At 40.8% G+C, this 13285-nt stretch overlaps 1 protein-coding gene across 1 annotated transcript in view; it reads right to left on the reverse strand.

Moving 5' to 3' along the window:
* Positions 1-13285, reverse strand: part of Ide (insulin degrading enzyme) — a 97552-nt gene that overhangs the window by 49494 nt on the left and 34773 nt on the right. Inside the window, exons 4-6 of the mRNA XM_038321881.1 lie at positions 12206-12375; positions 3243-3365; positions 161-273 (exon numbers count right to left, since the gene is read on the reverse strand). Of these exons, the coding sequence (XP_038177809.1) occupies positions 161-273; positions 3243-3365; positions 12206-12375 (406 nt within the window). The remainder of the gene's footprint in view (positions 1-160; positions 274-3242; positions 3366-12205; positions 12376-13285) is intronic.

Below are 13285 nucleotides of genomic sequence, written 5' to 3' on the forward strand. Positions count from 1 at the left end.
CTGCCAAGGTCACAGCTACCCAAACTGCTCTTAGCATGCAAAGATCAAAAGATGATGGTGCATTGTTTATTAATACACATTCCTAACACACATAAAATTGATTTGATTGCCATGACAATTACATTCACAAATGAAAAAGAACGGAATTATGAGCACGTACTCTAAGATGTTCCTCTTGGAAAGGGTGCTCGGGAAATTCAGGCAAAGGGACATTTTTGTTCTCCACTTCAGAAAATAACTTCACCACCAGGTCAGTCAGGTCATCTAAAGATTCTACAGAAGCAGAGAGAAAAAGCAGAATTCACCAGTCAGAACTTGAAGCACAGGTAGGATTTCAGGCCTTAGGACTTCTGAAATGTCTCATAGTTTTAAAAGAAAAACTTGGAAAAAATAAAACAAAAAGCCCCTGTGTGTGATGAAGATGAGCAGTCAGAGCCCACCACCTACATGTTGGAAGTCTCTGTGCAACACCGAGAGCCGTGTCTGACCCACAGCCACTTTTGTGTAGATGTAAATATCCAGACAGTCCTCATGATATCTTATTTTGCACACATATTATCCATATATATATATTATCCACATATATATAAAACCTTGCAACAAATGTAAACAAACATCGAAGACCGCAGAATACCAGCTGTGCCCCCGGCTGGCTTGGTTCACTCTGAAGACCAGGCTCACTGGAATTCAGAGACCCACCTGCCTCTGCCTCCTAAGTGCTGTGACTAATGGTGAATATCCCCACAACCAATTACTTAGATGTAGTTAGGAAAATGTGCATAGTCAGACAAAAGGCAGACCAGGGATTAGTTGTTATATGACAAGTGAACTGGAGGATAGACGGAATATATTTGATGCAAGAGCTGTCAGGTGGCCTGTCATCTGAACTAGAGGCCCACTTCAGAGTTTTTTGAGTTCTAAACCAGTCTGGTTATTTACTTCTTTAAGAATTGAAGGGAAAAAAAGGTTAGGGGACATCTTTATGCATGGTGGGCTGTCAAGTTCAAGTATTAATGACAATGGAGTCCTTCAAACAAGGTTCTACCACCCACCCACACACACACACACACACACACACACACACACACACACACACACCACACTTATTTACTTTATGAGTGTTTTGTCTGCATGTATGTATATGTACCACATGCATGCCTGGAGCCTATGGAAGTCACTGGAGTGTGGCAAAAGCCCCTGGAATTGAACCTATAGATGGCTATGAGCCATCTGTATGAGTCCTGGGAACCGGACTCAGGTTCCCTGCCAAAGAATCAAGCACGGAGCCATCTCTCCAGCACAATGTAACTTTGTAAAGGTAAGGCGTCTGAACCGTCTGGCTTTCCCATCAAGCTGAGAGCGCCAGAGCCCAGGGAACTTTGTGATATCTGTGCTTGGTAACTTGGGTGTCTATATTTGATCATTACTTATTTGACAAATGTGTGGACATCTGGTGCTGCTACAGCTAGAACTGCTACAGCAAAGACAGAAAACAATGTTTTTGTTCTTTTGTGACAGAGACCCTTACACATGGCTAGTTTTCCTCTCATCCTCATCTATTAATGAAGTAAAAAAAAGATGGTATCTCTGCCTCACATCTCTGTAATGTGAGGGCGCCTCCCTGAGAACCCGCAAGTCTACTGAGCTCATGCAGAAGCAGTTAGGTTGGAAGTGACGTGTACTGACCAGGAAAATGGAACATCTGATTCTTTTAGATCCTCACTCTATCACTTCCATTAAATCAAAACCACTGAGGGCAGAGCTCAAGTTTAATTCAGCTAGTGCCATTAGGTTGTTGGGGGATATTCGATCACACTGTGAACCTTGTTTGCATTTGTATTAATTAATTAAATAAAACTAACCTAGGGTCAGGAGGCTGCATTAGCAACTAGGTGACAGAAAGTAATCATAGCACTTCAGAGGGCATCCAGGAGAGACAGACAGACACAGGAAGTAGTAGGGTGGGGTCTGGAGTAGCACAGCTTATTCTGGTTTGGCTAAATGAAAGCATGGGTCTTTCAGAGACCCCAACAAAGAAGGAAAGTTAGCTAATTGTAACCTAGCCTCTCTGAGTTAGTGGGTTTTCACCCCAGCCTTTGAATATTGAGTCTTATTTATAAATAGAACAATAGAGAGTTAGTTAAAGTTACCTTTAGAGGCAGCTGCAGAGCCAGTGCCTGTGGGAATAGGATCAGCTCCAGGCCTCAGCCTGAGCATACATTTTTATCTGATATACAACATAGCTTTTAGATACCCATTTTTCAGGACTGGGTTCTACATATCCAGTAATACTGAATATTCTAGGCCTATATATCTTTATTAGGCAGCATTATAACATTTTTTAAAAGTTATATTTATTTACATGTGTGCATACAAACAGAGTTTAGAAGACAGTCTCTCCAGCCCCCATCTCCATTTCACAAACGCAAAGTCAGATATTTAGAAAAGCTCGCTAACTTCCTTAGTTCACAGCCACAGGGGGAAGTAGGCAGTACCTTTGGTCTTCAAAGTCAGGCTATTGAACTCTACAGAGTGTAAGTTCTAACTGCTATACCACATTCATACATTTTTAGTATTCTTTTTATCCATTTTGTCTTGTATCTAAACCAACTATAACTCTTTTAATTTTGGGCCAGGTTCCCACCTATAATCTCAACGTTTGAGAGGCAGAAGCAGGAGGACTATCACAAATTCAAAGCTAGCCTAGTCTACACAGTGAGGCCCTGCCTCAAATAATCATAAAAATAAACTGCCCTTCAGAAAGACTAGGGCAGCGGAAGGTCCCATTTACCACTAGCAATACAGAACAGCAGCCCAACTGAATCCAGCACTACTTAAAGCAAAGCAAAAACAAAACAACAGTTTAACAGGCAAACAACATATTATCACTAATTTCCACCTTAAAAACAAACCTTGGTTGCTTACAAATACTTCCATCTATCTATTGTCTTCTACAGTTTCATTAACGAGCAGACTTTGTAACTCTAAGATCAAATCTTCCTCCATGCAGCCTCCCTTACTGCAGTCAGAAAGCCTACCAGTAGCTCGCATGTGCTTCAGGTCTCCGCTTCTTCTTGGAAGACTGCGGGCTTACGTAAATTTCTCATCTGCAGATCATTTTCAAGACTATGAGCAGATAAATACCGATACTTCAAGCCCTGCTAATACTTGGTAAAAAGTCAAAATGGACAACAACTAAAAATCACTCCATTAATTGTCTGAACGGTCTGAAGAGTTCTTACCTCGACCTAAAACACAAATAGCCATCAGATTGGATGAATAATACGTAGAATGGAACTTCAGGAGTTCTTGTCTTACGTCGATGCCTTCCTGGTTGGGTCGAGTCTCTAGAGTATATTTGTTTCCTAAAAATGGATAAAAAGCATTTCTTAGAAAAGGCAAAATTTGGGAACATTATAGTTTCATTATTACTGAGACTTAAACTATATAAGATGAACGCAAGAAACTAAGACATACTTTGTTTGAACATAAAGTGAATACACAGGGCAGGGCAATACGATAAAAATAAATTTTATTTTATTTTATTTTATTTTATTTTGGTTTTTCGAGACAGGGTTTCTCTGTGGCTTTGGAGCCTGTCCTGGAACTATCTCTGTAGACCAGGCTGGTCTCAAACTCACAAAGATCCGCCTGCCTCTGCCTCCCGAGTGCTGGGATTAAAGGCATACGCCACCATCGCCCGGCAAAATAGATTTTATTTGTTTGTTTTTTTGTTTGTTTGTTTGAGGCAGGGTCTCATTCGATTCGTAGACCAAGTTGGCTTTGAACTCAGAGGTCTGCCAGCCTTTGCCTTGGAGTTCTGGAGTCAAAAACCACACCTGGCTAACTAATAATATTTTCACCTAGGGTTTTTCATAAGAACTACAAATGTTATATGAAAGCTATGCTTTTTAGAATAGGCATGGGCACATGCCTATAACCCTAACAGAAGGCTGAGGCAGAAGGACGGCAGCCCCAGGCCATACTGTTACACAGTGAGTTTGAGGTCAGCCTGGGTTAAACAGTAAGACTGTCTCAAACACAGCAGATGAATAAAAAGCTTGTTAAAATCTTCAGGGGATAGGCATTATGACCATTTTTAGATAAAATGAGATCTACTGGCTTCTACTCACACTTGCTTTGGTTTTCAATTCCCCATGCTTCCTATAATTAATTGAATGGACTCACTGGGGAATCTTTTCGGAATTTACCAAGTTACTTGTGGGAAGAAAAGAACAAATTTACTATTTTGAGAAGAAGCATTAAATTTGTGATTTTGAATTCTCATGGGTTTCACCCAAATTGGGAAAAATAGGATGCGGTGTTATCTTCATAGCTCTCCAGTGAGGCACATGGCAAGCCGGTGTCAGGGCTCCTGTGAGAATTAGGGTAAAACCGCCTATCAAAATCAGCGACGGCCCATAGTAAAGACTGTGTACATCAGGGGCTGCCATACAGTGAAGTGTAGGAAGGAATCCTGGCTTATGCATATATCACACAAAAAGATGCATGCATTCCAAATGGGGAAAAATTAACACTGTAGCTAGAAAAGTAGAGAAGAAAGCTGAATAAATGGTCCCGATGACCACTTCCCACCCAAAACCCACATGCAGGGGACAATGTGAATACAGTTGAGATGACAACTAGAAGTTCCCTCTCCAGACACACACTGTTCTAAATTAGTGCTAATTAAGCTGGGTCACTTGTACCAAATTAAAATGCTGCTACTTGGATCTTGAATCCTACTTGGCTCGGTCAACATTAAAGCAAGCCCTAGTTCTGGACCAAGGACATCAGGATGCTGACTGTGATCTTTTCACCCTAGGTCTGCTGGGAGAAATCCTGCCTTGGCTGGCATTTGGGACACTCAGGAATTCTTGGGAAAGGCCTCCAACCATCTCAAAGGGGTTGTGTGTCTTATCTGTAACTGGGTGATAGGGAGACATGACCAATGGTCAAGGGCAGGATCGATCCCTGACTCCTTCACTCCCCACTGTGAGACAGACATCCCAGGAGCTTAAGAAGCAGGACAGGAGGCTGGGGATGTGGCACAGCAGTGGGAAATGCTAGTCTATCATGTGTACGGCACACCCTCAACACAAGGGGAAAAATGATGTGTATGTGGAGAGGGTTTTGAAAAGTATAAAATCCATTAAATGCAATGTATATTTTCATTTTAAGTTTTATTTAGTATAAAAAGTATACAAACTTAGTGTTAATATTCTGTATATTTCCACTGTAACAACTATTTGAAATTATATTTAAGACAAAAAAGTCTATAAACAAGTACTAGAAATCCAAATTTTAATTTTTTAAGAAAATAAAACTGACTTCCCCCATATAATTTGAGGCCAGCAATGTATCTCTGCTGTGGTGAGAAGGACTCAGAATGATGTTTTAGATATCTGTCTTAGAAACTATAGGTATCTCAGGGCTGGAGAGATGGATCAGCGGTTAAGAACACTGGCTGCTCTTCCAGCACCCACATGGCAGCTCACAGCTGTTTGTAACTTCAGTCCTAGGAAATCTGACACGCTCTTTGGACCTCTGTGGGCATCAGGCACACATATGGTTCACAGATATGCATGCAAGTAAAATACCTATACACATAAATAAAAATTAATTTAAAAAGAGAAACTACAGGTGTCTCAAATGACCTGTGTAATAATAAAGGTACTCAAGTAAAGACCACACTAACAGCACAACCGTGACAGCCCTCGGTGCTCTGAAGACCCAGGGTTTAAAACATTATGCTAGTGGTGATATTAATTGCAGTTAGTGGAACATTATAGACTTTTAAAAGCCCTTTCTTGGCAGCTTGATGTGGGATGTCCTTTTGTATATGTGTTGCTTTTATTGGTTGATGAATAAATAAAGCTATTTGGGCCAATGGCTTAGAAGAGTAAAACCAGGCAGGAAACCAGAGATAGAAAACAGAGATAGAGAGAGAAGGTAGGCAGAGTCAGAGAGAGTCAGAGGACACACCAGAACCCTACCAGTAGGCCACAGCCTCATAGCGATAAACAGATTGATAGAAATGGGTTAATTTAAGATGTAAGAGCTAGCTAGAAATACACTAGTCATTGACCAGTGTTGTAATTAATATAGTTTCTGTGTGATTAATCGGGTCTGAGCAGTCAGGAAAGGAAAGAACAGTCTCAGTCTCCTTCTACAGAGGTTGGAGAGATGGTTCAGAGGACCTGGGTTCAGTTCCCTTCCAGACACACGGGATGGCTTACAACCATAACTCCAGCTTCAGGGGGGATCTGACATCCTTTCCTGATCTCCTTGGGCACCAGACACACATGTGGTATACATACACACATGCAGATAAACACTTATGCACATTAAATAATAAATAAAGTTAAAAATTTTTAAATCTTTTCTTCTTGGTATTCTAAAATTCCTGGAAGATACTACAGCTCTTTTATGCACAAGAATTTTCTTAGAAAATTTAAAGGAGCAATTCCATTATATTATACATTACTAGTATAAGGCATGTGTCCTGGAAAAGGACTTCAGGAGACTCTCCTAAGTGTTATCACAAAATACCTCTACACTTGACTGATTCAGATCTTGTTTTTATTAAAATTTCAACTTTTCCACAGCTATATATCCCCAAAAGAAACAAGGAAAGGAAGAGTGGAACTCTACGGTGGATGACTTGTTGAGCAGCCATGGGGCTAAGGTCTATACTCAGTATCATAAAAACAAAGGAATAATAAATAAGAATTTCCTTTTTTTCTTTTAAATTGGGCGGCGGTGTTGCATGTCTTTAATCCCAGCACTCGAGAGGCAGACGCAGGCAGATCTCCAAGTCTGAGGGCAGTCTGATCTACAGAGCAAGTTCCAGAACTGTCAGGACTACAAAGAAACCATGTCTTGAAAAGAAAGAAGGAAGGAAGGAAGGAGAAGGGAAGGGAAGAGAAGAAAAGATAATTTTTTTTAAAGAAATAAATGCCCGTTAGCAGCTTAGGTGTGATGGCCCCACTGCTCTCTCCCAGTATAGCTAACCTGTAATTTTACTTTGTTTCTGAAGAAAATGTTTAACTACTTTGGGAAAATAAAAGGAAGGAGAATAGGGGAACAGGAACACAAAGCCCATGGGAAAGCTTAGAGAATAGTAATGATTAAGTCAATTAAAATATACCATGTATTCACAAGGATTGTGATATTCAAAATTAGTTATCGCTGGAGGATGGCAAGGAACTGAGACATTATTTTGAATATCGGTAACTGAATAGAAAGAATGAAATACTTATCCTGCTTTCTGAGCAATAATTGCATCACTGGCCCAAACAGGAGAAAAGAGAATTTTTCAACTCACTGTATCTACAAGCTAATGAGTAGAGAAAGAATAATAGAATTAAGAAAATCAGAATTAGGGAAGGAAGGCATTGAGGATCAATACTATTTCACAGAGAGGCAAACACCATATGCCCAATGGAAGAACATCATTATCTATGACAAAACTGTCATGTCAAATAGTCAAAGACAAGAGGTCAGCACTAGCCCAGAGCGAGCTCTGCTTGCTTCTGATTGGCCCAGCTGTCAGGATATGATGCTGTTGTAGTGTGTAGCTTTAGGCTGCAGTCACTGCAGGCACATCACTGAATATTTCCATTGAACTTTGTAAAGAATTCAGATAAAGCACTGAGTGGCCACTGAAGGAAAGATCTAATTCTATGGATCACACCTATTCCATCCACGTCAGAGCAGTACCCTATCTTTGTTTGTTTTGATAGAGTATTGTGTGGTCCAGGCTGGCCTTAGACTCCCTAAGTAGCTGACGATGACCTTGAACTCCTGATCCTCAGGCCTCCACCTCCAAAATGCAGCAATTACAGGGTACACCATTACACACCTCCATATGTTTTAATAAATGATTCTCAGAATACTGTTTCCTTGCTACAAGCCTGCATTGAGAGGATACTTTATTCTAAGCAGCTTTGCAAAGTGGCTTTGACCCAAATATCTGTGACAGCAGGGACAGGACAGACCTTCAGCTCACAGCAGCCTGAGGGAATGTGGGATTCTGCCAGCTAGGGCATAAATCTGGTACTGAAAGATCTGCTGGCTACAGATTATGAAAGACATAGTTGTTCCTCACGTCTGTGGACTCAAAAGTGGTATCTGCAGTCATGAAGGTGCTGCCCCTTTAGTTCTGGCAAAATGCAGAAGGGTGAATAAAAATGTCTCTTAGCTGCTGGGATATCCAGATGGACAGAAGAACAAGAACTTATCAGGAACCCTTTCACTGGAGACCCTGCAGCCTGGTCAGGGTGAAAGCCTTTACTCCTCCATCCATATCTACAGCAAGTAAAGAAGTTCTTTGCAGTTTGGTGACCATAAGGCAAGGATTGTCAGAGGACTGAATTCCAAGGGAATCTTGCTCTGTCTGCCATTGTTTTTGCTGCCTCAAGGCATGACCTACTATGTGAATAAAACACAGCCTGAACTGGTACATTAGAGGAACACCGGAGAAATGAGACAAATGCCTGCTCCTGGCTCCTATATCCCTCAGTGTGGGGCAGTGAGGGCTGTAAATTTCCTTTTTGCATGTTTACTTGCTTAGACCCTTTCAGAAGAATGTTGTGTTCATTTCCAATTCCTATTCCAGTCGAGTATAATGCATTCTAGTGTCACCTCTGACGTGACATCTAAAGAAAATCTACACTCAGCCTTAGTCAAGCGAATAGATAATCCCAGCACTCGGGAGCAGAGGCAGGAGCATCTCTTCCAATGTCAGGCAAGTCTGGTCTACGGAGCCAGTTCCAGGCCGGCCAAGGCAACAGAGTGAGATTACGTTTCAAAAGTAAAGTAAAGGAGTAATGACTAGAAGGGCCTTGTCATAGAACCTCACTCTAACAGAGAACCAGGAATTCACAGCTCTGCACAATACTACCAGTGTCAAAAGTCTTATAGATGGCTGCATTATGTAAGCAGAAATCTGATCCTCAAACTGCATTGCAGCTTTCTGCAGTGTGACTGAAGGCCTCCTTTGCTAGTGATGCTGCAATGTATTAACCACGTTCTTGGAGTATTACAAAAGAGCACGATGACTAAACTGTTCATTGACTGAAACCCAAAAACCCTAGTGGCTTGGATTTATAGCACAAATCAGCTACCACTAACTGGATTGTTGCTAGAATTACAAACCACAGAGTAGAACCGGCATGGCCATGATGAGGAGTCAGAGTGAAGTCCCATGCCTGGGACTGATAGTCTCCACTTTGTATATAACTGGAATTGAAGCTCTTTTCTCTCACTGGCTTTATCCTATCAAGGAGCTGCTATAAAAATCCCACCTATCTGCATAGTTAATTAAAAACAAAATTGATTATACTTGGTCCAAGTACAGCAAAATAACAGCTGGTTTTATTTATGTATTTTATTGAGTATATATATTGTGTGTGTGCATGTGGTCAGAGAACAATCTGCAGCATATATCTCTCTATCTCTCTGTCTCTCTTTTGTAAAACCACCTCTCTTCTTCTACCATGTGGTCCCAGGGACCAAACTCAGGTCAGGCTTGGCAAAAAGTGCCTTGACAGGCTAAACCATCTTGCTAGCCTAATATCTGGTTTGAGAATAGGATACACCAGAACTTCAGTTCAAACCATATTCAGAATAAAAGCTTTGGAACTAGTTCTACATTTCTTGGCAAATCTAATCAGATTTAGGGGCTGAAGAAATATCTCAGTAATTAAGAATGTATACAGCTCTTACACAGAACCCAAGTTCTGTTTCCAACACCCATATCAAGTGACTCACAACTGCCTATAATTCCAGTTCTAGAGACCTGACACCCTCTTCTGGTTTCCACAACCACTCACACACACGGCCTACACAGAGCACACTGCTGTATACACATAAATGATGACCAAAATGATCCGTCTACACAAATGCTATACTTAAAATCAATTATTCCACAGAGCACGGTGGCACACACCTTTAATCCCGCCACTTGGGAGGCAGAGGCAAGTGGCTCTCTGTGAGTTCAAGGCCAGCCTGCTAGGACAGCCAGGACTATGTAGAGAAACTGTGTCAAAATACAAAAATAAAAAAATTAAGAAATTTTTTAAAAAGTTAATGACTCCTTTAAAGTATTAATTTCTTTGTATTCTATTCTCTGTACTAATAATCTAGTAATACCACCAATAAATATATCTATAAACCCTTTCAAAATGAACCTGATTCAACACCTGCCATTTTATATGAACACAAGAGTTAAGATCAAAATGAAGAAAGACCTAACAAAAGACTTCTAGAAAACAACACAGAGAAACTTCTTGCTATTGGCCATGCCAATGACTTTTTTGATACCATATCATAGATTCAAGCTACATGAATGGATCTACTTCACGCTAATAAACAGTTACATAGAAGAGCAGAAAGAAACTAGCAAAAGAAAAGGCAACACACGGACTGGAAAAACCTGCACATAGCAGATGTGATAATGAGTTAGCAAAACTTTACAAAGAACTCCCAAAACTCCGTGACAGGAAAACAAACTGGCGGACCAAATCATGGGCAAAGGAGGTCAGATGTAGAGGCGCATGCCTGTAACCACGGCACTTGTAAGGCCCACCCTGGACTGCACAGTAAGTCGGAGGCCAGTGTGGGCTACATGAGCAACACACACAACTGTAATCACAGCCCTCGAGGGCTGAGGAATAAAATTGTGGCTTCAAGGCATGGACTACACAGGAGACCCTGTCTCAAAATACCAAATAAAAATAAGACAATAAATAAAAAAAACACTGTATGTAAAGAAAGTACTTGTTAACACAGAATTCAATAAAAACCAGCAAGGTGTGAAAGAGATAATGACCTAGGAAACCCTGGGTTTGCCTTGCCTCTCCCCTGTCGCCCCTGCTAATGTTGACAATACCCTTTACATTCTGAGAAGTAAAAAAATAACTTGCCAGCCGGCCAACAAAGCAAGCATAGCCCCATCTATAATCTTGGAACTTGTTATATAAAATGACCTAACAATTTAGCATACACACAATTAAGAAAGTGTCACCCACAGCAGAAACACAGCCCCACCCAGAAGTCCTCCCACTTGTTTCTGGTCCACCTGTGTGTCAAGTGGAGCCACTCACTCTCGCCCTTCCTCTTTGATTTCCTTCCCAGTTAACTACACCCAGTTGCTCTCTGTGTCTATGGGGATACAACCGGATAAACAGATCACTCGAGAATAACCACAACCAATTTTCTCTTTTCCTGTTCCAAGGCTGCTTGGGAGAATAGTCAACTGCTCCCACTTTAATTTCCATTGGCCGGGGGAAAAAAGAACCCGCAATCAAATAAACCGAGACTGGAAGGACAAAGGCTTCCAATTTATTAAAATCTAAAGAACTGACACCAAAGTTACATCTAGAGGAAAGGGGAAACGTCACATGGATACCAACCAGGATTCAGATTTAAAGAGACAAAAATGTGGTAATCAGGCCTGTAATTTCAGCCCTGGGAGATCAAGAGTTCAAGATCACCCATCCTCCTCCACATAGTGTGATAAAACCAGCCCGAGATACAAAAGACCCCGTCTAAAAGAGAGAGAGAGAGAGAGAGAGAGAGAGAGAGAGAGAGAGAGAGAGAGAGAGAGAGAAAGAGAAAGAAGGAAAGAAGGAAGGAAGGAACATAAGGAGGAGGAAGATTTCTATAAGAGTACAATTAGGAAGCCACTATGCCTACCTTCCTAACTAACGTCTACAAACACCTAATTCTGTAGTTATGGCAATTTTTCTGGATGCTGTTGTATGTCTAGGAAATAGTATCTAAAACTTAAAGAAATTAATTTAGAAAATAAACATAAATTTATAAGCATACTAATTAAAATATCATTGTTTTATACTTTATAACAACTAAGGCATTTTTAAAAGCACAGCAACCTTGCTGGGTAACAGCTTGTAATTCTAGCAGCAGGGAAGCTAAAGCAGAAGGAATTCAAGTTTGGGGCTAGCTTGGGTTGCAGTGAGTGCTTCAAAAACACAAAAACAAAGACGAGGGTGCAGCTTAGTTTGGAATGCTTGCCTAGCATTCTCAAAGCCCTGGATAACTGCCCCACTCCTGAAATATGTGGACTTCTACTTGAATGAGATTCAAAATGAAATGAGAAATTATGACAGCACTGTGCAGGGAACCCATGAGATTCACTGCGATCCAAGAGCACAGAAGTTGATGCATGATGTTGACAAACCTGTCCCGAATTTGCTGAAAGGGTGTTTGGGATTCCCAGTAGCTTTTTCCAACTGGAAGAGTCTCCAGGCGTCGTTCATCACGTTCTTCTCATGTTCAGAGTCGACTGCATTGACCTCTCTGTCTTTACAGCTTGCATCAAACAAGGGACACAGGAAAAACTGGGCAAACCTAAGAATAAAGACAGAATTACTAACTTGAGAACTATGATTTTAAAAGAACAGCTTTTAAAATATTTTTAAAACTGTTAGATGGTTAATATGAATACACACGACCAGAAGAAATTGCGGTTGATTGAGGATACAGCTGAGTAACAGAATGCTTGCTTAGAATGCACAAGACCCGGAAAAAAAATATATAGCCAGGCTTAGTGGCACACACTTTTAACCCCAGCACTCGGGAGGCAGAGGCAGGGAGATCTCTGAGTTCAAGGACAGCCTGGTCTACACAGTGAGTTCCAGTACAGCCAGGGACATAGTGAGACCTTGTCTCATTTCTAGGAGAGAGAGAGAGAGAGAGAGAGAGAGAGAGAGAGAGAGAGAGAGAGAGAGAGAAGAAAAATAGCACTGCTTTAAGAAAAAGGAATATAAAAGAAGTTCTAAATAATATAAGAAAAAATTAATATTGGACATATGTAAATTTAGAGTTATTGATCTTTCCAGAGATGCTAAAATGAGTAAAAATAAAAGTACAACTTAAGATTTGCAGTCTGACATCTCTATGAAGCTTAAGTTTCTTCAAAAGAAGGGGAAAGCAGTTGATAACTCTGTCACATCTTCAATGTGCAGCCAATGGACCATCTCAGCAAACAAAAGTACTTGCCATGTAAGCCTGACAAATCTAAGTTTGATCTCAGGAGTCCACAGTAGAAAAAGAAAAATCAAATCCCCCTCTGATCTCTGCATATGCACCAAGGCATGTGCACACACTCTACCCCCTACACACACACACATACACACACACACGTCACAAGCACACATTACACTTTATCACATACTTGTATATACATGCACACTCATACATACATTACAGTCACAAACACACATCACATGCACACACATCATACAAATTATCATATACA

Source organism: Arvicola amphibius, chromosome 1 (assembly GCF_903992535.2).
Source record: "Arvicola amphibius chromosome 1, mArvAmp1.2, whole genome shotgun sequence".
Taxonomy (NCBI): Eukaryota; Metazoa; Chordata; class Mammalia; order Rodentia; family Cricetidae; genus Arvicola; species Arvicola amphibius.